The following is a 24,109-nucleotide window of genomic DNA, read 5'->3' on the forward strand; positions in this document are numbered from 1 at the left end:
TGGCTGCAGCAGCAGAAGTGGCTGTGGCGGCTGAAACACAATCCTGGGCAGTCAGTTCCAGGCTTCGGGCAGGAAGTCCTGTTGTGGACTTCAACTCCCAGAATTCCTCCTCCCATCTCTCAGCTGCTATCGCCGGGGTGCCGCCAGGACAAGCGAGGTCTTGGCAGGGACTTTCCCTCCCCCTCCAGAGAACCCATGCCAAAAGACAGGAGGGGACAGGCTGGTTTGAATGCAATGAGCGGGCGGTTTAGTGGCCCACCTTCTTTGCTCAGGCAGGCGGAGAAAGAAAGGAGGCATGAGATAGCAGGCATCTGGAGGGGAAGGGAAGGTTCTTTCCAAAGACCAGCTTCGTTCCTTCCCTCCTGTGGCTGGAAAACAGACATTTTCACAGTAGCAGCAGAAGCACAATCCCGGGCAATCAGTTCCAGCTCTCCCTTTCCCAAGCATGTCCCGTTGCTGCTGGAGCCACTTTTTCTGAATCCGGCGCAGCGGCAGGACTCTTGCCATTGCTGAGAGATTTGCTGGCAGCTGCTTCTTGCCATCGCCACCATGCCGGATTCAGCAAAAGCAGCTCCAGCAACAACAGGACATGCTTGGGGAAGGGAGAGTCAGAACTGACTGCCCGGGATTGTGCTTCTGCCGCTGGTGTGAAAATGCCTGTTTTGCAGCCGCAGGAGGGAAGGAAAGAAGCTGGTCTTTAGAAAGAACCTTCCCTCCCCCTCCAGAGAGACCATACCCAGAGAAAAGGGGGCAGGCTAGTTTGAATGGAGAGGAGCGGGCATTTGGGGGCTAGCACCTCCTTCGCTCATTCGGGCAGGCAGAGAAAGAAAGGAGGCTTGTGATAAAGCACCCCTGCCACCAAGGGTGAAGGGGAGCATCTTCACTCTTGGCTATTGCATGCCTCCTTTCTCCACCTGCCCAAACTAGCAAAGAAGGCGGACCACTAAACTGCCCACTCGCCTGCATTCAAACCAGCCTGCCTCCTCTCTTTTGGCATGGGCTCTGTGGAGGGGGACAGACCTGCCAAGACCTTCCCTTACCTCACAGTGCAGTTCTGGGATGGCAGGATATTCTTTTTTCACCAGTACGGGGGTATCCTCGACCTCTGCCTTCCTGCTGCCTCCAGTCCAGCCCCGCACAATCTCCCCACTACCCCACCAACATGGGGCACTCTCAGCTGCAGTTGGCATTCTCCTAGTGATCCTTCCTGGCTGCACCCCAGAGCATCACATGGCGATGGCCAGTGGGCTGCTGACCAACCCAGGGCCCACCCGGACTCCCGGAGAGGAAAGATCGGCAGGAGAAATCCAACTGCTGCTGGCAATGGGGCACAAAAGAGCAGCCGCCCAGCAGCTGCCGCGTCCTGCTGCAGGCACCCAGGGTGCCCTTGATATCCCTCCTCCCTGCAGCCTCCAGTCCCACGCAACCTCCCTGCCAACTCACTGACTTCAGAACATTCTGCTGGATGACCTCTCCTTTGCGTCCTGTTGCTGGCTGCAGCCACGTCCGGGCAGGTGCTGCACCCCCAGAGTGGTCACATGGCAGTGGTGTGTGGGCTGCTGACCTACCCAGGGCCCACCCAGTTTCTTCTGGAGGCAGCAGACAGACAAGCAGCATTCCCCCCCAACACCTCCCCGGCTGCCTGCAGCCTCAGAGCCTCAGCTGGGCGGGCAAAGGAAGTGGGTGGGCAGGGCAAGCATGGTGTGGATGGGCAGGACAACCGAGTGAGCAAGGGGCTATTGGCCAGGTGGGGGAGGGAGCGAGGGGAGGGAGCGAGGGGGGCAGGCGGGAGGGAGCATTCAGGTACCATCCCACTGGACGAAGGGGTTCTAAAAAGTACAGTAAATTTGTCGAACCCCTTCTGGCATACCGGTATGAACCGAGAGCAACCTACTTCTGAACCAAATACATGTATTAGGACCTAGAAGAACAACAAACCGAAAGATTTATAAAATGGACATTCTGCAAATGTCAAAAGGTTTTTTGGCCTGGTCACTGTGGTGACACCCCACAAATATTCCTTTTAATGGATGACTCTATAAAAACAGCTACATTGAAATCCCACAGCATGAATGCTTGTTGAACTTTGCAGAATATTCACAAATGATGTAGAGCATGGAGCTGTTTGCTTATATTATCAAAATACCAAAGTTCCTGGAGAATATACCACAGGAAAACATATGGAACTTGGATTATGGTTCTCTTGAGTAAGTCTCACATAGATAGTATACAAAAGAAATGAAAATCTTTCTTTAGGAAGAAGACAGCTTTATACGTTTTGCAGCTATAGATTTGAAATAGCCAATTTATCTTGAATGCAAGCATTTCAACCTGGAAGAAATCATAATTCTTATTGACAGAATATGACTGGTTGTTAAAATTAATAGTTCATTGCTTTCCATTTGGGATATTAATAAGCACATGGAAAATTATATGGACATAACAGAATCTTGGAAAAGTTAGAACTGTGCTTTTTAAATTCTCATTTTTTTTCAATTTTGCAAAATGCTGTCATAATTGACCTAGAATTGGCAAGGTTTCTTACTTTAACTGTTGTCTATGGAGATTCTCAGTCATCCAGGTGATGATTGTTCCAAAGGTGCTTTTTTTGTTTAAAGCACAGAAATATCTATCAAGAAATACTTGATACCCTACTTTAAGTAGTAGTTTCATATAATCTATACAAACTCAATATTACGAGGCTATCATACTGTAATATTATTGGTAGATTGCTGGAGATGAAAGAGAGTTTAAATGTAATGTTCCACACTTAGCTCCCCAGCATTACTTTATACACTGAAATCTTGGGATTTCTAAGACATGAAAAGAGATAAACCTGATAAGAGACACCAAAACTTTAATGAGAGCTGTCTACACTGTGTTGGTCTTCCACAAAACAAACAAAAAACCCATTTCAAGAAATAATGAATAGTTCTAAATGTAAATGCATAACTTTCAGACCTCTCGGTGAAACATCTGGCATTTTGTGAGGCAAGCAATCATGTGTGATTACAATCCTCTTTTTGAAGCACTGATCCAATTGCTAAATATTGCCATAGAAAGCCCCAAAGTCTGGTATTGAATAATGTTGAAAATATTGAATTATATTTCCTCAAGAGTTATTTCAAAAGCCCAGTTTGACACCTCTTGGAGTATTTTGTTCTGCATGGTGTACGGTAATTTGTGTAGAGGACAATATCATGGTGACTCAGTGTCATGCAGTGATAAAGTTAAGGCTCATCTCAATATGAGCTCTGAAGAGCATACTCATTCCATAACTACTTTCATAAACAACAGGTGTGCTCATTTGGCAAACAGACTGACCAGACAAAATCCAGAAGTGGCCTTTTTTTCCCTTGATTGTACAACAACAGTACACTATGATTTCAGTTTTGGAACTGAGCAAGTTAATTTATTGTATTCAAAATACAGAGAATGTATAACTTCTTTTCTTTTGCTGAAAATGCAATTATAATCAGTCCACTGAGTTCAGGTATGCAGTAGGTAACAAATAAAATAAAGCAAAGCAAAGTAAAGCAAAATAAAATAAAATAAAAATATTTATCACTTAGTTACATAGATATGGTGACATTTGTACTTCAGAACAAACAGTTGCAAGATAATTAATGGCTATTCCAGGGAGTGCAGACTCTAAGGGAGTGCAGACTCTGAATGTGGCTTCAGTTTGATGAACACTCTAAAAACCAAATTACAGAACTGTTTATAAAATAATTTGGACACGTTGATGCATATTAAGAAAATTATCAGTGCTTATTTTGCATGAGCAAATGCCAAAGACTTCAGGGGAAAAAACCTAAAAGATATATTATATTTTTCTCTCTGCCATGCTTCACCAGGTCCATGCAATAGCTGTAGAACAGACTAGCAGACTAGCATGTCTCCTCCATATGCTATTGTAGCTTAAAACAACTAATAAAATAAAATAATAGGCTGTAAGATTGAAACTTTTTGCATAATGGTAGAATTCCAGAACTACTTATCAGTTGTTGACCTTCCTGGATGATTTGAAATGGAGAAGAGGATGAGTTTATGATATCTGTCCCATCTTAACTGAATTAAAAAATCTGCCTGAGATGACCCTGTTGCTCTCTGATTTGGAACTTGCCCTCCCCATCAGTAAGAGTATGACCAAAACAGAAGATGCTACAGAAAGAAGGGTAAGAAGAGGCATTTTCTAAAATGTTCCAAATTTGTTCATTTAGTTTGGATTTTTTAATCATTTGTCTTCTCGGCTTCTCCTGGCTTATATGATCATGGACAGTCAGCATGCTTCTGGTCCCATCTATTAAGCAGTGTCACCTAATTCTTGGTTGTATAGGTTACCATAATTAGAATGTTACTGCAGTCAAAATAATACCACAAGAAACCACACCAAAGACTTGGGAAGATCTTTGCTTTAGGTAATTCAGGCTGCTGAATTCATGGTATCTGAATTCATATATTTGCTGAATTATATATTTAGTACATTTTTCACACATGTAGCAAGTATGTCTAATCTAAGCTTCTGGGATGCCATGAAATCTCTAAGATCCCTTTTTGTTATCATAATTGCCTGCACTTTGGGGGAAGAAATGCTAGAAATTGTAGTGGAAGCCTAGCCATAGGCTTTGCATAGTTTAAAATTCAACAAAGGATTCCCACAATTTCCCAAATCTGGGTAGGAGGGGAGAGAATCTTGTCCTCTAGCTGTTGCACCATAACTCTGCCTATTGTGGCTCTTAAACCCCTCTCCAATGTTAGGCTGGCCCCGCTGCCACCCAAAAAATTTTTATTGTTAATGGAACAAGCATTTAATGGAATAAGATCTCTTTTCCATATTGCAACCTCTTTTTCCAACTCAGGTACTCTGACAGTCAGTCATCAGACAGCAGTCAACATGGCTCTACCCTGCAGTATAAAAAGGTCTAACAAAATAATAGTGAAGTGTTGAACAGCAAGGAGAATGAAAATGTGTTTCACTGCAGATGGCAAAAGCTGAAATGTTCATGTATATATTTGCAGCTTGGAAACACACTCCAAAATTCTTGGAGAAGGCCAGGAATCTTTCAGGTGGAACTACACTAGTGGGAATTAGGATTGTCAGAGTCAGTGACATATGGTACATGAAGTTAAGAGTTACCTTCACTTTAAGGGCTGGTGATCATGTGATGGAGAAGCAGTCTGTGTCTGTTTCCTCTGCTATAACCAAATGGGCATGAGCCAAAAATGTGCTTTATATCATTGGTCAGATCAGTACTGAGTAACAAGCTGAAAGGTAATGGAACTCCATCCTTTTTTCCTGCTCTGAGATATTCCTGGGTTGCACTTCAGGTCCATTTTCTCCAAAATGACCCTCAAAGGAAACTTGATACAATGATGTCTGCTGAGGAATCTTGACATTGAATAGACAGATTGCATCAATCTTTTTTCTTTCTATGCATGAATGTTTATACTATAGAATGAAAAAAAAAGTGTAAGGAATTTTAAGTTTATGTTCTGGCCAAATAATCCAAGACATCATCGCAAAAATGACCTTTCTCTGGACACACAAAAAAAAAAACTATGACAGAGCCTTTTTTCAAATTTGACAAGTTTTGCAATATTTTTACAGGACCTCAGAATCCCTAATATGATCTTTGCCTTGTCAAAGCTTAACTCAATGTAAACTGAATTCCCGAATCTATATATTTTCATGATAAACGAAGCAGTCATATATTTATAAATTAAGAAAACACTAAGGATACTGTTTAATTCTCCTTTAGTGTCAGTAGGGGCTAAATATTATATAGTCCTTTCTGTTGAATTGGCTACTTCCAAGTTGTTCTTCTCTCACATTTCATTATCTTCTGAAGTGCAGACAAGACACTTCCCTGTAGAGAGCAACATATGCTGGACAAACATCTCCCATGGAAGGAGACATGTATATTCTCATTTGAACATTAAAGACTGATTCATGGGGCCTATTTCAATCTTGCCTGATGCTGATATATTGCCTCAGAATTTTTAGAAGATTCTCAAAAAGAATCTTTTAGAATCGTTTTCACAGAAATAAATTTGCACAGCATTAATAAATGACATAAGAAACGAAGAAAACTAAAAGCATTCTAACATCGTAATCATCTCTCCAGAGAACTTTGAAAACTGTGTTTCTTAATGGCCAGGAGGGAGGGAGAAATTTCTTACCATTTCCATTTTTTTTTAAAATTATAATTACCAGAAATCTTTGACCAAACAAGTACACTGATTCAACAGGAGGGATTCCACCACATTACAACAAAGAGAAAAGGGACGAAGGCTTTGAATGTTAGAATTTGATTTTTCTTTTTCTGCAACCTGCTCAAGAGCCTTCTCTAATGAAAAATGTAGAGTGTAAGAGGATTAAATGGGGAGGGAGGGAAGGAAGGAAGGTAAGAGAGAGAGAGAGAGAGAGAAAGAAAGAAAGAGAGAGAGAGAGAGAGAGAAAGAAAGAAAGAAAGAAAGAAAGAAAGAAAGAAAGAAAGAAAGAAAGAAAGAAGAAAGAAAGAAAAGGTATAGTATGTGTTACTGAAACTAAGGGAGAGGGGAAGGATATATTAGATCTGAGTGAAGGTGCACTTATGTTCTGTAAGGGTGTTGATTAATACAGGATGTATAAGTTTATTTATGAATGAAAGGCAGAAAATATAAATTGGTGTCATTAGACTTGTGTTCATATGAAAATGGAAATCCATAGATTATTGATGAGTCACTTGTGATTCACTCCAGTGAATGGTGATGATGAAAAAAAATAGAAATTAGTAGACAGAAACTATGCAACATTCCGAATCAATGTACACCAGTGGGAAAGGTATGCTGTTAGAGGACATGCATGGGTGTAAATAAGATCAGACAGGAAAAGCAATAGGGCCATTTGAAGCATCAAGAATGAATGACAATTCTGCCCAGTGAGTGTTTTAGAAAAATGTTTGTTTTGAATAAATGCTTCAAGCATGTCTATTCATAGGTATCCATGCAAAATGAATGAGTCAAAAAGGTATGATTGATCTGATTGTTTATGATGAAAGACTGGCGACTCAGTGAAGAATACAAGAGTGGTGATATATTCTGATTTTAGAAATAGCTGCAATTTGGTACTGTCAGAAGTAGAACTCAGGGAATAAATAGACGTGGGAGGGAAAAGAAAATTTGAAAAAAAAGGAGAGTGAAAGAAGAACCACTTTAGGAAGAGAAAGTGCAAGTCCTATAAAAGTAATAAGATATAGTTTTACCTCTCAGCTGAATGAAAAGAAAGTGGATATTAAAAGGGGGAGGATTATAAGGTTGCTCTGTGCTACAGAATATAACAAAAATGTGTTGGTTATACCACTAGGGAACATTAAAAAATGCTTAGTGGAATTATCAATTGGAAGAGGATGGGGAAAAAGAGGATGGAAATGAAGGGAAATGAGAAAAAGTGTATAAATGTAGTGAAAGGAAGGAAAAAATATAGCCAAAGAGCTAGAAACACAAGATTAAAAGAAGCAGAGAACATGAAGAGTGATTTGATGGAGATAGATGTTTGTTTTGGAAATGGAAAAAAAAGGACTATCCAAGGATTCTCCAGAGTGAATAGAATGACTAATGTAACAAAGATCACGGCAGTTGTCTTTGGCAGGGAAAATGCATGAATTGCAAATTATACTTAAAAGAGAAAAACCTGATTAAGCTGCTGCTTTTATGTGCCTTGTGTTAGATCTGGGCAACGAGAGACAGACTGCGGACACGAAGTGACTTAACAGCTCTTTATTAGTAATAATAGTGATCCAGCTTGTTTGGTAGTCGGAGGGTTCCCCTTTTATAGGGATTGGGCACGCCCCTCGACCAATCAGAGGGATACCTGTTTCCCGCTGTAGGAGCGGACCAGAGGGAAGACTTATCCCGATATATGTTAATATCTAACACCTTGGTAGAATGTTTACTGAGAATAGAAAAGTGGATGAAGAAACATGCAAATACTGGGTGGAAGGTAGTGGGCGGTGTGCCCTGTTGAGAACTGTGTTTTTTGAAAGAAACAAAAATATTTGTGCATAAGAGTACACTCCTGCCCACTTTGTTGTATAGAAGGAAAGGTTGGGCAATCACATCTCAAGTAAAAGTAAGAAGAACGCAGTGGGAATGGATTGTTTGAGAAATGTCTTTGGTTAAACAAGAAAAGATAAAGGTGAGAAATAATACAATATTAGAGTAGCCTCTAATATAAAAAGAATGCATTGATGTAGTTTGGCCATTTAGAGACGATGAATGATGGTCAAATTGCAACACACATACATGAAGGAAGAATGTATGGTTGACAGGTAAAAAATAGAATGACAAAATCATGGTTGGATAGAGCGATAAGGGCCTCAAAGGAGAGATGGGAGTTAAAGAACAAAAAAATAAATTATGAAACATTATATGAATGTGGGGGAAGCGACATTTGTTTGCAAGAATGCGAAGGTATGGATAACTACAGAAAAAGATGTTGGTATAAAATAGATGTAGCTATTTTTCTTTTTCATAAACTTATTTGGGTTACAATTTCTTTGTAGCATCGTTCAATCAATCAGTCAGAATAGAACTGGAAGGATCCTTGCAGGTCTTCTAGTCCAACCCCTGCTCAAGGAGGAGACTCTGTACCATTTCAGACAGGCGGCTGTACAGCCTTCTCTTAAAAACGTCCATTGATGAGTGAAGACATTTCATTGGAAACCCTTTCTTTGCATAGTGTTCCAAAGGGAATAACCTGGTGTGTGAGTTTGTAGTTCTTTTTTTTTTTCAAACAGAATTTTAAATGCTGTACAAGCCAGTGAAAAAGAGTATGTTTTTTCCTGCTTCTCCTGCCAGAAATTGTACTTTTTCTAGCAAGTGAAAAAATGCAAATGGAACTTTGTGATCAAACCCTGCACCAAGGGAACTTGGATACATACATACATACATACATACATACATACATACATACATACATACACACGGACACGGACACGGACACGGACACAGAGACACACCTTGATCCAGGCCTGAAGCAAAAGAAATACAAAAGATAAATAGCCAGTATTTCTGATGTGCCTGCTTGATTATAACCCTCTGTAACCACATGTACAACATGATGAGGAAGAAACTCCTACATTTGCTTGAAGATATTTGAATATATCTTCTCTGATTAATCTTGAATACAAACACTCTCTTTTGTTGCATGTAAGGATGCCCAAAGGAACCAGTGAACAAAGCATACTGAATTTAGTCCATATCTCTCAAACATTGGTAAAAGAACAATCATTAAAACAGGTTAAAGGTTCAATTAGGGCCATTATTTCTAGCCTACAGATTCTTCAGTCTTCTTACAGTGACCGCTAGATGGCACTAGAATAGTCTGTTAAAGTTGTTGATTGTAATTGTCCTAACATTAATAGGCCTTGCAAAGCTGCTTTGGTTCTCCTTGAAAAGGAGCTTTGTCTCAAAGGCAAGGAACAAAATGTTCCTTCTGAGTACCTGCAAAAGCTGGAAGAGATTTCTGCAAAGAAAAACCTTGCCTGCCTCCTTCAAGCATTAGAAAAACAACGGAGGAGGTAGACAAACTAAGCAAAGTGAACATACCTTGAGTGGCTTGTGTTACTTCATGAAGCAGCTTTCGGGGGTTCTTTCCTTGAAACTTCATGAAGCAAAACGGCTCCTTAACATTCTGCACCGCCTTAAGAAATAACGATAGGCACAATGTACATGGCCAAACTGACATTGTGGCTTTTTTTCAGATTTTGTCAAGTATTTTACATCCATCATTTGTCTGACTCATGGATTAAGCATTGGAGATCAAACTTTTCTCCTCCTTTAGAAAGGTGATGAATAATGAATTATTATGAAGACTACTTCATGATTGTGTCAACTTAATTGATTATACCTTGTTTATGATTTCATTCTTTTTTTACCGGTTGTCATTGATTTGTGTTTCTATGTTTAAGTTGTCATTTCCTTGTATTGACCATAAGCTGCCAAGAGTCAATTGGTTGTGTCAGGATATGAATTCAATAAATAAACAAAAATATAACTTTAAAAACTGCCCTGGGACTTCAAAGATCTCAATTAAGGGGAAGCCCTCATACCTCACCATTATAGAAAGTCCCACTTCACCATAAGAGAAAGTACTCTAACAAAACAGTCACAAAAGAGAAAGAATGGAATATTTATCAAATCCCCAATTTCCAATAATGTCTCCTTTACAAAATCTTCAAGCTCTGGTGAATCAGCACCAAATCCTCTCTTGTCTTTACCTAGGAGTAGAATTCAAAACCACAAGAGCTATTTGGTTATTGTATCTTATCTGTACTTTTTTAGAGTAATGAAAACAAGAGGAGGATTCTTCAGAAATATTGAAACTTTATTTCTGGCAAATAACGACAGCAAAATGGTGTGGTTTATACATTTTAATAAAATGAAAATTCAGATATGCAAATGTACTTTATAGATACCAGCCACAGAAATGAATGTTATATTCTGATGTTATAATTATAGTACGTGCATGCAGTGGACATCTTCCAGAAAGGGAATGTCAAACAACACAGCAGTTATTTCATTTAACCTCTTTGCAGTTAGAGATGCAGATATGTTATTACTTACTATGTTTGCCCGTTGATTTTTTAATCCAAAAAATACTGAACGACTTTAGACCAGTTGCTCTAACATCTGTAGTTATGAAGACCTTTGAAGGGCTAGTGCTGGCCCACCTGAAAACCATCCCGGATCCACTGTTAGACTCCTTGAAATTTGCCTACCAAGCAAATAGATCGACAGATGATGCTGTTAATATGACTCTGCACTACATCCTACAACAACTTGAATCTCCAAAGACCTATGCTGTTGCGGCAGACTGTGGCAGGAAACCTCAGTCAGCCTAACATAGGACGCGAGACCACAAGGTAAAAGAGAAACAGGTTTTTAATGATGCATCAGAGTTCAGAGCGTTTAACACTGCAAAGTCTGAACTGTCCTGGGTAGGCCAGGACAGAACTTTAATACCCCTTCAGACGTGTTGGGGGTTCCATAGGCGTGTTTGTCCAAAGGGAAAAAGGAAGGTCAAGGGGAGGTACATCCGGTCAAGGGGAGGTATATTCTAGATTCATCATCATCACAACCTTTACAGTAAAATGTTACAGATATGCTCTTTGACATTTAACAAAAACAGAAGTGAATTTGTTGATTTGCCAGAAACGAGAAGTTGAAAATGCTAACATTATACAGAATAACAGAAAAACAGAAATAATGTATTAGCCTAGGCGATCTCTACATAAAGGTGAGTACAATGCTAAATACCACTTCCTTATTTCTTATCTTACAACATCTGCTTTTCGCTGTGCCCATCCATAAAGTGTTTCCTAAGCGATGTGTCACTAAAATGCGTAATCTTTCCTATGCCAGCTACAGAAGTCCTTTTAATATGCAGACTTAATTAATGTTTTTATGAAGAAGTTTTATCAAGGAGTCTAGGGGCTCCTATACCCTTTAAATGAGGGGGTTATTTACCTGCTGCCTCAATGCAAGGTTCCTCTTTGTAGACTTCAGCTCAGCATTCAATACCATCATTTCAGACAGTCTTCTAACTAAACAAAATCAGCCAACTGTACCTGATCACACTTGTAAATGGATCATAAGCTTCCTTATAGACAGGAAGCAGCAGGTGAATCTAGACAAAATCACATCAGATACCTGTACAATTAGCCTAGGAGCCCCCCCAAGATTGGGTGCTCTCTCCACTTTTTTTCTTTCTATATACCAGCAATGGCTCGCATGCCATAAGTGGGGGGAGAGCAGGGGGATCATGTGCAGGCATTAGTCACTTCCGGTTTGCTCGGGGGGTCCTTTTGAGCGCTCTGAAGGCTTAAGGGACTGTCAGGAGGCTTCCCTGATGCCTTTGCAGCGCTCAAAACAACCCTCCGAGCAAACCAGAAGTCCATTCCTGAACTTCCGGTTTGCCCCTAGGGGCGTTTTTTTGGTGCTCTGGAGGCTTCATGAAGCCTCCGGAGGGCCTCGGTGGGGAAGGCTCTTTTCACCTTCCCCAGGCTCCTATAAAGCCTCTGGAGCCAGGGGAGGGTGAAAAATGGCTTTTAAAAAGGGTGAACTCAGCTGGCCAGCACGCGCGTGCGCGCTGGCCAGCTAACAGGGCAGCGCCTCGTGTGGCCTGACAAATGGCTCTGCGTGCCACCTGTGGCACGCATGCCATAGATTCGCCATCACTGCTATATACCAATGACTGCATCTCAAAAGATCCCTCTGTTAAAGTACTGAAGTTTAAAGTTGATACAACAGTGATTGGTCTCATTCAAAACAACGATGAATCTGCATACAGACAGGAGGTTGAACAACTTGCCTTGTGGTGCAACCAGAACAATCTTGAACTAAATACACTCAAAACTGTAGAAATAGTGGTAGATTTTAGGATAAACCCTCCTTTACTACCACCTGTTACAATACTAGACAACACAGTACCAACACTAGGATCCTTCAAGTTTCTAGCTTCTATCATATCTCAAGATTTAAAATGGACACCTAACATCAAAAACATAATAAAACAAGCACAACAAAGAATGTTCTTTCTGCGCCAACTCAGAAAGCTCAAACTGCCTGAAGAGCTGCTGATTCAGTTCTACAGAGGAATTATTGAGTCTGTCATCTGCAGCTCCATAACTGTCTGGTTTGGTTCTACAACCAAACAAAACAGACAAAGACTTCAACAGATAATTAGAACTACAGTAAAAACAGTTGCTACCAACCTGCCTTCCATCGAGGACCTGTATACTGCATGAGTCAAAAAGAGGGCTGTGAAAATATCTACCTCCTAGACATAAATTGTTTCAACTTCTACCCTCAAAATGATGCTATAGGGCTCTGCATACCAGAACAAGACACAAGGACAGTTTTTTCCTTGAATGCCATCACTCTGCTAATCAACTAATTCTCACAACACTGTTCAATTATCTACTAAGACTGCATTACTATTTTTATTCTCATCCCTCCTATTACTTATTTCTTCTCCCTTATGGCTACATCTATGTTGCTTGTATCTTTACAATTTATGTTGTTGTATTGTTTCCTAGTATGATTTGATTGCTTATTAGTATCCTATGACTATCACTAAGTGTTGTATCTTATGATTCTTGGTGAATGTATTTTTTTATGTACACTGAGAGCATATGCACCAAAGACAAATTCCTTGTGTGTCCAATCATATTTGGCCAATAAAGAATTCTATTCTATTTAGGAAAGGATATTTCACATAGCAAACAGAAATTACAAAATAGAACCTTTCCTGTCCCTGATTGCCAGGAAATATCTCCCTTCTAGAATGTTACCCAATGTTACTTCAAAGCAGAGGGGGTTGCTGCTGGTTTGGCCTGGATTGGGTGGACCGGTAGTAGCGGCGGTGGGAGGCTCCACCCACCCGCCTGAATGCTTCTGCGCATGTGCAGAAGCGTTGCGCACAGAAACACACCCGAACCGGTAGTAAAAAAAATGGCAATCCACCACTGCTTCAAAGATATGTTATCTCCATTCATACAGTGGTGGCATACTCTTACCTTGCCTCATAGCAGCAATGGTTTTGGTAGACCTAACAAGTTTGAACACAGTAGGCTGTGTTCTGTAGTCAGCCACCAGGTGGCAGTAATAATACATTTAGGCCACTATATATGGTCCAGGGCTAGAAATTCTGCAGGTGATGCCATCGTTTCCTCTGAAAATACAATAGAAACCCAAACATCTCTTCACTCAAGGTTGTCTGACATTTAGGATTATTTTTTTTCTCAGTGAGTGAAAATACAGCACAACTAAATCAACATAGGCAAAATTCCAGTCATTGTCCAAATATAGCCATAGTGGAGTTCTTTCTAAGCACGCCCTTTGTCTGATTCTCCTGACAGATGTGATGAAAAAAATCGATCAGGGAAATCAGATTTCCCCCAAAGTCTGAGAGATTTAGCAGTAAAATCTATTTTCAAACCTTCCACCATTCAGGGGATATTCGAGAGCAATTTGTTGATGGGGAAAGAATTGCTTTCTGCCCTCTACAATACAGTTAAGGTCCCTACAACCTTATCCTTATGCAGTAATTGATCTTCAAAAAGAGCCACCATTGAACTTGAGATGTGCCCTTACCCACTGATAATGTGCTATTGCCAATGGCGTTGCTCAACCCTTTAATAAAAGGCATTCTCCTTTACCTAAGTGATCCTGGACAACAACAGAGCCTTTCTCTGCCACTCTGAACTGGAACCACGAATCAAGGCGGGCTCCCAAATAATGCACCAGATCTGTTTGAAGCATCGTAACCCCGTTCAGAAACAAAAATAAAAAATTGAGATGGTCCCTAAATTCACAGCTATTCGGTCTTACAAGATTTGAATCTGAGTTTTTTGTCCCTCTTTCCAGGTTCCCGACACCAAAACAGGGGAATCAATTAGAGGAATGAAATATACAGTATCTCAACTCATGCCAATGGATGACCTCACCCAGGAACTCATGTAAATGTCAAACAAGAGAACTAACAAACCCCTTGAATGTTATAATTGGAAATTAGTCTCTGTGTTAGGCAAGAATTAGATTCTACGGCTAGTTTCTTTTCCTTTTCACAGTCAGTGCTCATCCACCAACACTAAAGAAACCAGTTTGTTTGCTTGAACAAAAAAAATTTGCTCCTGGAGTTTGCTCCTGGAGTTATTTCTATATGCACAGTAAAGGAGGTTCTTCTTTTGTCTTTTTTGGTAAGAAATAAGCCATTTAGGCATGGATGTCTGACACAATCTGTGAAGATCAAATGATGACAAAATGTGTATCCCAGTGCAAAGCCTATCATTTCCCTACTGGGTGTTCCAAAAACCATTTGCATCATGATGTCACAACATGCCTTTGTCAGTTACTCCCCCTCCCTGTCCCAGCTCTTCTTCATTTATGGGATCTAGGAAGTGGTCTATTTCAGGAATAATTTCTTTACTTAAATCCGTTGACGTGATTCCAGCATCAAATTATAAAATCAGTTTACTTACATGAGAATTTCAATTGTGCTAGTTTAGTTAGATCTGATTTTTAGTTGTTCTTGGGTTTGTTTAGATGTTTTATAATTTTATTCTGCTACCTTGTATTATATTATATTGTTATATTTTATAATGTTCTTTTTAATATTATTTTTAGGATCGCCAAAGTCCAATGATAGATATGGCACAAGAAGAAGAATATTATTTTTACTAATTAATTCTATTAAAAAATGTTTTACAGAATAAAAGCACTGCAGATTTATAAAAAAGAAAAGTGATAAACAATTTAAGGAAAAAAACAAGAAAAAAAAGGGAGGGATGGAAGGAGGGAGGGAGAGAGAGAGAGCTTCCATTCTTCGTTATAAGACTTACAAATGCATTTATATTTTATCCTCTCTCTCTAAATCTACATCATAGCAATAGCACTTATCACTTAGACTTATATTGTGTCTTATATATCTGCTTCACAGTGTTTTTACAACCCTCTCAAGCAGTTTACAGTGTCAGCATATTGCCCCCAACAATCTGAGTCCTCATAGCTCCTTTTTTTCCATATTCTAACCTTTGTAATCATCAAACCCATAAATCATAACTTCATTTTTTTTCCATTTTCAGTAAAAAGTTCAAAAAGGATTTCCAGTCACTCACAAAAGTATTGTCTTGTAAGTAACAAATAATTTTGCAACTCTTGCAGAATATTTTACAATATTCCAATAACATATTTATTTATATATTATATTGTAACATATGTCTCTTGTATGTTGCCCTGAGTCTTTAGGATAATGGGCAGCTTAGACATCATTTCAGCGAATATATTAAATAATACGTCACAACCTCATGATCACTCACCAAGGTCAAAGAAACACAAAAAGAGGAAGGAGAATCACTTTTTCTCCTGTCCTACCTTTTGTCACCATTTATGGTTTGAGATTGAACATACGTGGCGGAGAAGCTTTTCCAGCTATGTAATGTTGAATCCACAACAGAACAATGCTGTGTAAGATACAGGAAAATGTCTAGATATAAATCTACTGCAGGAATTTGTTCTCCACATAAATGATTTATACAGCAACTAATATGTCACAAGTTAGTTTCAACTACCCTGTTTACCTGAAAATAAGACCTCCCCAGATAATAAGCCCAATCGGACTTTTTTTTCCCCAAAAATTTTTTTATTGGTTTTTACACATATATGGGGAAAGGCAGGTGGATATACAAAAAAAAAAAATTTGGCAGCTCCCACACTGGTGTTAGTATTTATTTTATTTATTTATTTCTTGGATTTCTAAACCGCCCCCTCTCCCAGAAAGGGACTCGGGGCGGTGTACAGTCAAATGCAGATAAAAATACAATAGTAATATAAAACAATTAAATACATTTGGATGGAGGAGATAAGGCTGTGCAAGAAATAAATAGACTATAAAAATCCCTAAAAACACCCCAATTAAAACCCAAACCCAATTAAGATATATCCCGGGAGGTAAACTAAGAGAGTGCCAGGCCAGCTGATTGAAATAGGTGAGTCTTTAATTTCTGACGGAAGGAACGGAGGTCGGTGGTAGTTCGAATGTCGGGGGGGAGGTCATTCCAGAGGGTTGGGCCCATCACAGAGAAGGACCTACTCCTAGGTGTCACCCGCTGGCATTGCCTAGCGGACGGCACCAGGAGGAGTCCCTCTCTGTGTGAGCGGATAGGTAACCCATCCAGCACTCACGGTTTTTACAATCTTAAAAACAAATACAAAAGATAAGCAGAAAACATTTATTATTATTATTTTATAATGTTAACCATGTGATCATTCATTTTCCTTTGTCACTTTCTAGAGTATCACCAATTGCTATTTATTTCAAATATTTTTATTTTTGTGATCTGAGCCTTTTTGATATTGCTTCTTTCTACCTGTCCCCAGAGGAGCCTTCACCCCCCCTCCTTCTTATCCTGCATCATCCTGTCTCTCCCCCCACCTTTGCTAATCGGACTTTTGAGCACATGCGTCAAAATAAGCCCTCCCCTGAAAATAAGTCCTCCCTGAAAATACTACAACACAGCAGCAGCCATGAGGTAACCATACTCGCTGCCTCCTCCACCTCAAAAATAATAAGACCTCTCCAAAAATAAGGCCAAGAGTTTGTTTCAGGGGTAAAAAGAAAAAGAAAAGATCCTGTCTTATTTTTGGAGAAACACGGTAGGTGTCACTGCTCTGGGTTGCAAATATCCCAATAATCATGAGGTGGCAGCAAAAATTAAAGATTTCTATCTCTTTCCTGTTATCTGGTGGATAAGCAGAGTTTTGCATTCTATACAATTCCCACATAGGATACCTGAACAGAGCAGGTGATTTGGCTAAACCTACCCAGTGATTTTCTCTTTCTAAAGTACATTCTACCTATCTATCAACTTGTTTTTTTAACATAAAGCTCTAAATCTAGACTATTTTTTTTTCATTCTTATCTACCATGTGGCAATTTAATATCCTTTTTTTTTCTTTTTCAAAATCCACATGAGTGTCCTGTTTCACATTTTCAATGAAGGACAGCTTTCAGATATAGGCACTATTCAATTTACCAGAAATACGGTACATCAATTTTACAAGATCTAAAACATGAAACATTGTTACAGTCCTAAATCTCTAAGGCCTTAAAATAAATCCCTGAATACTTGGTTTATTACATCCAAAGGCATTAGAGCTAATATAAAGCTTGGGGGGGTGGGGGGAATAGGAAAGGTATTGCATTTTATTGTATCAAACCTAATGTTTATGTTGTTGTAATGACTAGTATCATGCTATCATACATATTGAGATTTAAGTTGAGTGTCAAATATTATACCTGCTACCCCAGTCTAGTATGACTAATCATTTTTTACCACTTCACAATAACTGTAGGACTACTCATTTTCTGTAATTCAAAAACCAGAATTGAAATAAAAACAAGCCTGAAATTGGACAGCTGCAAATCATGTACTTTTGAAATAGTATCATTATGGGTAGGAGAACTAAAGTATTATATTGAATGTTCACAGTTAGTGCCAAAGTTGAATTAGGAAATGTAGCCTATACAGAATAATTTTGTTAAAAGATGAAAATAGTTTACCAAGTATTGGCATAGACTGTTCAGCAGCTGTTTCATAAAACACATATTATATTGAATGTTTCTCACTGCACATATTTCTGCCCATTTTTTTAATTTCCTAAAACTATTGCAAAAAGTTTCTAAAAGTGCTCTAGGCTTCAAAATGTATTTGGGTTATCAATAGAGCAAAAAAAATTCATTGTTATAAAATTAGATGCTATGGCAGCAAATCACAGACAGAAAAAAATACTAGCAGTAGCACTGAATGTAGACGTTGGATTTTAAATTAGATTTGTGTTTTAAATTGGATTCATGTTTTAACTGGTACCTTTAAATAAATAATTTTTACTTAAGATTTTTCACTTTCTTCATTACTGAATTGAAGGTCTACTTGCTTCCTTGTGGTTTGCAGATATACAAAATTATGGTAGTCAGCCAAGTTTTCTATGGAGTTTTATGCTTCTTCTACTCTCCAGATCCTAAAGGCCAGTTTAATTGCTAAAGGTTCCATATTCCATATGGGATAGTCTTATCCTGAGGAATTCAATTTTCTGGAATAATATGTGCAAAGTAAGTGTAATTACCACAGCATACTGCAGAATGGATCTCAGAGTAGTATTTGAAACATCTATTTAAATGAAACAATTGAGAAGAGTCAGAGTGTTTCAAGATAGGCCTTCCTTCACTTTTCAAAAAGGAACCAGAGCATCCCAAATCCATGGAGTTGCTTGTGCAAAATGGGGATTGTGAGCTCCTGTGGTGTTTATAAAAGAGAAATCAGGAAACAATGATTTTTCAATGATTACTGACTCTCAACCAGATCTCCCTCTGGAATAGATATCAACTTCCGGTGATCACTGAACTTTTGGGGTGTTTGTGAAATGTATGTTGTGAAATGTTCATTAAATTGGATCTCTTTGGGGCTCACCATTTCTTCAGATTGTGTACCGAGGAAGATTAACTTTCTCTTAAGATTTTTGCTGATGAAATTCCACAAAGTAAACTTTAAAAGGGGTAGATCTGCCCAACTGAAATTTGGCTTCAGGTCAATGGGGCAGTTATAGAACTGATGAGGTGGTACCTGATCAATCCCTTGCTCACTGAAGATATCTGCAAAGTGGTGTATGTTTAGTTTCCAAAAGAAAGTGGAGGTATCAAACTATTGACAAATATCTAGAAATGCATCCAGATCAAATACGTTCTCTGTTAAAAATGGGGGCAAGACACAGGCCATTACATATATTAATGAATTGAAACTTAAAATTATCCCAACTGTATATTAGGAGAAATGTTCCTCTGCTAAGCAATGGATCTGCTGAGGGATGAAATATTTTGCCTAGCATAGGGGTGGATCTCCCATCACAGTATGATTCCAAATTGTCATAGTATGGGAATGAGCTTGGGAGACAAGAGGAAAAACCACAGACTGGACAATGGCATGCAAAAGATGGCTCAGCCCACAGAAGAAAGATTATGTAGAAAACGTTTTGGAAAAGATATTCCCTAGTATTCCAGAGTGTAAAAGGAAAGGGGGAGAGGAATTACACTATTTCAGTCCTGTAAAAAATCTTTATAGTCTAACAATAAAGCTAGAGCTAGCATTCTTGGTTGTGCTTCTCGTCTAGTCAATCTCACAAAGCTAACACAAACTTGGATGGCTACTTCTCAAAATTGATTTAGAAAATTTTTGTTCTGGGCAAGGTGTTGGAATAAATAACCTATATTATAGGACCTATAAAGTCGATCAAAGTTATATGTTCTTGATTCTATCCCTTCTTTTCTATTTATCTTTGCCTTTGGTTTTGCTGTTTGAATCTGGGATTTGCTTAATAGTTCATATTTGGATTCTATTTCTGCTCAACCTCAAAAAGTCTGTCTTTTGTATGTTATGTCTGTTCAAGAACTTTGACTTCCTCATAACCCCAGTTGCTTTCCTGCTTAGCACAGTCAATTGGGATAAGACAGTTCCGTGTAGCACATTACAGATTATAGCAGTTTAGGTCCAGAACTGTGGATTTCATTTGAAACCATAACTCCATAACCATAACCATAACCAAATTAACCTAGTTTAGCCTCAGGATTTTTTTTTCTAGATAGTTCATCCAAATGAATATACTATTGAATAGAGGATTTAAAATTTGGATTTTTAAAACAATAACAATCCATCCTAAAGCATCCTGGGGGGAAAGGAAAGACAACATCTCCATAGCAGCTAAGAAAACGATGCTTGTAATTGATACAATTTTCACTTTTCTATTAGTGTATATTTTTGTTCATTGAGCTTCACAGTTTTCTTAGTGGAACCATTCTGTCTCAGAATTCTGCAGTCCTGGCACATATCACAAAGGCCACTTTGGGGAAAGGTACTCGAACTATATTATTATTTTGCTAATAATATCCCTGGTACACACACACACACACACACACACACAGACAGACAGACAGACAGACAGACAGACAGATAGATAGATAGATAGATAAATAAATAAAGGGAGACTAGTATAGATCTATTTCAAGCTAATTAGCTCTCATCAGCTAGCCATACCCTTACTGGGATTTGAACCTGGGCTGTATTATATCCTAGGCAGGAGTCTTAGCCACTAAGCCACAGGCTCACCTCCTTATCAGTTGAGCCAGGGAAATAGGTATGTATTTGTGTTACATGGTATTCCTAAATATGGGAGGAAGGTCACTACTCCCTCTTTCTGTCCTTCGGCTCATCACAGAAGACCATGCAGGCAGAAAACCATATTTTTATTTTTAATGTTGCCTTTTTATATTTGTGTTGTATTTGTACTGATAAATAAATAAAGGGAGACTAGTATAGATCTATTTCGAGCTAATTAGCTCTCATCAGCTAGCCATACCCTTACTGGGATTTGAACCTGGGCTGTATTATATCTAGGCAGGAGTCTTAGCCACTAAGCCACAGGCTCGCCTCCTTATCAGTTGAGCCAGGGAAATAGGGTATGGCTAGCTGATGAGAGCTAATTAGCTCGAAATAGATCTATACTAGTCTCCCTTTATTTATTTATCAGTATTTAGGAATACCAGGGGCTGTAACACAAATACATACCTATTTCCCTGGCTCAACTGATAAGGAGGTGAATACAACACAAATATTAAAAAGGCAACATTAAAAATAAAAATATGGTTTTCTGCCTGCATGGTCTTCTGTGATGAGCTGAAGGACAGAAAGAGGGAGTAGTGACCTTCCTCCCGTATTTAGGAATACCAGGGGTTGTAACACAAATACATACCTATTTCCCTGTCTCAACTGATAAGGAGGTGAGCCTGTGGCTTAGTGGCTAGGACTCCTGCCTAGGATATAATACAGCCCAGGTTCAAATCCCAGTAAGGGTATGGCTAGCTGATGAGAGCTAATTAGCTCGAAATAGATCTATACTAGTCTCCCTTTATTTATTTATCAGTACAAATACAACACAAATATAAAAAGGCAACATTAAAAATAAAAATATGGTTTTCTGTCTGCATGGTCTTCTGTGATGAGCCGAAGGACAGAAAGAGGGAGTAGTGACCTTCCTCCCATATTTAGGCATACCAGGAGTTGTAACACAAATACATACATATATATATATATATCCTGTCATGTTTTCTGGCAGCCTTTTTTTTTACTAGTAATTTGCATGACAGCAATAATGTCCATGGTGTTCTTTTTACAAGGTTTGTCTCGGTGTCTGGCTCTAAGTTCATGCTCTTTCACTGGGATTAAACATAATGTCAGCTGTCTAATACCTTGTAAATCCTTCAGGTGTCAGTTACTTCTGATTTTGTATAAAAGGACATTGGAGTCTTTCTGCTTTCAGAAGTTAATTCCAGCAACTAATTCCAGCAACTCTAGGACAGGTAATTTTTCATCAGATTCTTAATTTGCATTGTATGGCATATGACAAACTCTTTATAAAAGTGTATGCTTTTAAAAAAAAATACCAGTAGTAATAATATTTTCTGTCTCTTTTATTAACTATATTCTTTTTTTAAAAAATGATGTTAGGAATAAAAAGGTTGTTCATTATTACTATTTTTAATTATTCTGCTGTTAAATGATCTTCTCTTTCCTACATACAGTATAAACAAAATACCGAATGGATATCTTGTTGTATAACTATAACTCTAAAATAATTTTCCTGCTCAAACATGGTAATTGACTATTTCTAGAGGACTCCAGAAATGTGCCCTCCTCTGTTTAAGGGTTCCTAAATTCTTGGATTTGAATTACAGGATGAAGGCAACCACTCTCTGTGCTTTGTTATTTTTTTGCTGGAAAATGATTTATTGCCATTCCTGCGAGCTATCCAACATTACAATAGCTGTGGAGAAGGAAGAATGTGGCTTTTGCATCCTGGTGAATGCAACCTGGTGCTCTGGTTACTGCTTAACGAGGGTAAGAATCCAGGAAGGTTGGGGGGAAGTGGGGCTTAAAAGAAGTAAATTATTTCTCAAATATTGTAGATACAAGCAATACTTCACAATTCTGACAATGTTTTCTGTCAAGTTCAGAAAATGGTGATATGATTTTAAGATGCATGCAATATTAGTCCAGTGGAAAATCCTTTTGAATAGATATCTCCACAGAGCAATTCTAGGCATTTGATTAGGAAAGAATGCCATTTCAAGCATGGACAAAATTGCCACATCAAATCTTAGCTCAAGTTCCTGGAAATAATTTTCATGAAAATCGGTAGGGTTTAATGTTGAAATAAAAATTCTAACAGCCAAGAGCCTAGAGAGATATTCCTTGTTTGTGTAGTTCTGAATGATGTGGCATTTATGACTGATTTCCTAGTGTAAGAATGCTTCTGGGGTTGCCAATTCCTTGTTGAAGATCTATTTTATGAAACAGAAGATAAAAGAAGAATACTTATATATTTATCACATGCCAATATAAATATATTTCTTATCTGAGCAAGTGATGGAGATCAGTAGTTTCCTGAATTCGATTGACTTACTAGCATGAAATAGCTGAACTTCAAGGAAATGTAGATTCTAGCTGGAATAAATGAATGAACAAAGTATTGCTTTTTGGGGGGAAATGCTTTTTTTGTTGTTATTATTTTAATTGTTCAATTTCAGGAGTTGCATGTTTTTGTACAGTGCAATTTCCATACCCTGTTGCCTCCCAGATACAGAACTGGTGCAAACAGCCTTATAACAAATATTTTTATTTAATTGTTTATTGCAGAACCTAAAACGTGACTTAGATCTGATTTAACAAATTGTGAATGTTTCATAATATGGTAAACTTGCTTAACGTTGGGTTTAGATCTGTTCCTACAATAACTACAAGTTGGGTTTTGCTACTTCAGAAAGGCTAATAACTTTTCTTTTGTTTTCTCCCATAATTAGGATCGAGCTAACATGATCCTTCCTAATATGATCCAGAAACATGTCCAGGATGTCTGCACATTCAAGTCAATAGTATATGAGACTGTAAAGATCCCTGGTTGTGCTGACCACGCAGAATCCTTTTATTCCTACCCAGTTGCAACAGGATGTCACTGCAGCACCTGCGACACAGACCTTACCGACTGCACCCGGAGAGGCTTGGAGCCAAATTATTGTTCCTATGGCCAGCCTCGGATCACGGAGTGAGGCTTCAAAATGTTATTTGTAATGTTTGCTTTGTGAAAAACATTGTCAACAACAAAAGCCTGTAAAGAATATATGAGAAATGATAAAGCAATAAGCCAACCCATCCACTTTATATCCAAATTGTTACTGCAATGTTGAATGGTCTTTAAAGGTCACATCCTCCAAGTTTAAGCAGAACCATCTTTCTTCCAATTCTGAATTTTTTTTCTCCCACTTCCATTAGAATAGAATAGAATAGAATAGAATAGAATAGAATAGAATAGAATAGGACCTTTTAGATATTGAGCGCCCTGCTCAACCATAAGAACCTATACCATCTCAGACAAGTTACTATCCACTCTCTTCTTAAAAACGGCCAGTGTTGGAGCATTTACAACGTAAGGCAAGTTGATCCTTACAATTAAGTTGTAA

At 38.6% G+C, this 24,109-nt stretch overlaps 1 protein-coding gene across 1 annotated transcript in view; it reads left to right on the top strand.

Annotated features, from left to right (window-relative positions):
- FSHB (follicle stimulating hormone subunit beta) overlaps positions 1-23,698 on the top strand; it is a gene marked incomplete at its 3' end in the record, with an annotated part of 50,000 nt that extends 26,302 nt beyond the window's left edge. The window contains exons 2-3 of the mRNA XM_081945647.1: positions 22,328-22,490; positions 23,453-23,698. Coding sequence (XP_081801773.1) covers positions 22,329-22,490; positions 23,453-23,698 — 408 coding nt within the window. The 5' untranslated portion in view covers position 22,328. The remainder of the gene's footprint in view (positions 1-22,327; positions 22,491-23,452) is intronic.
- Positions 23,699-24,109: the final 411 nt, after the last annotated feature.

This window comes from Natrix helvetica, assembly GCF_964273705.1.
Source record: "Natrix helvetica genome assembly, chromosome: 1".
Classification (NCBI taxonomy): Eukaryota; Metazoa; Chordata; class Lepidosauria; order Squamata; family Natricidae; genus Natrix; species Natrix helvetica.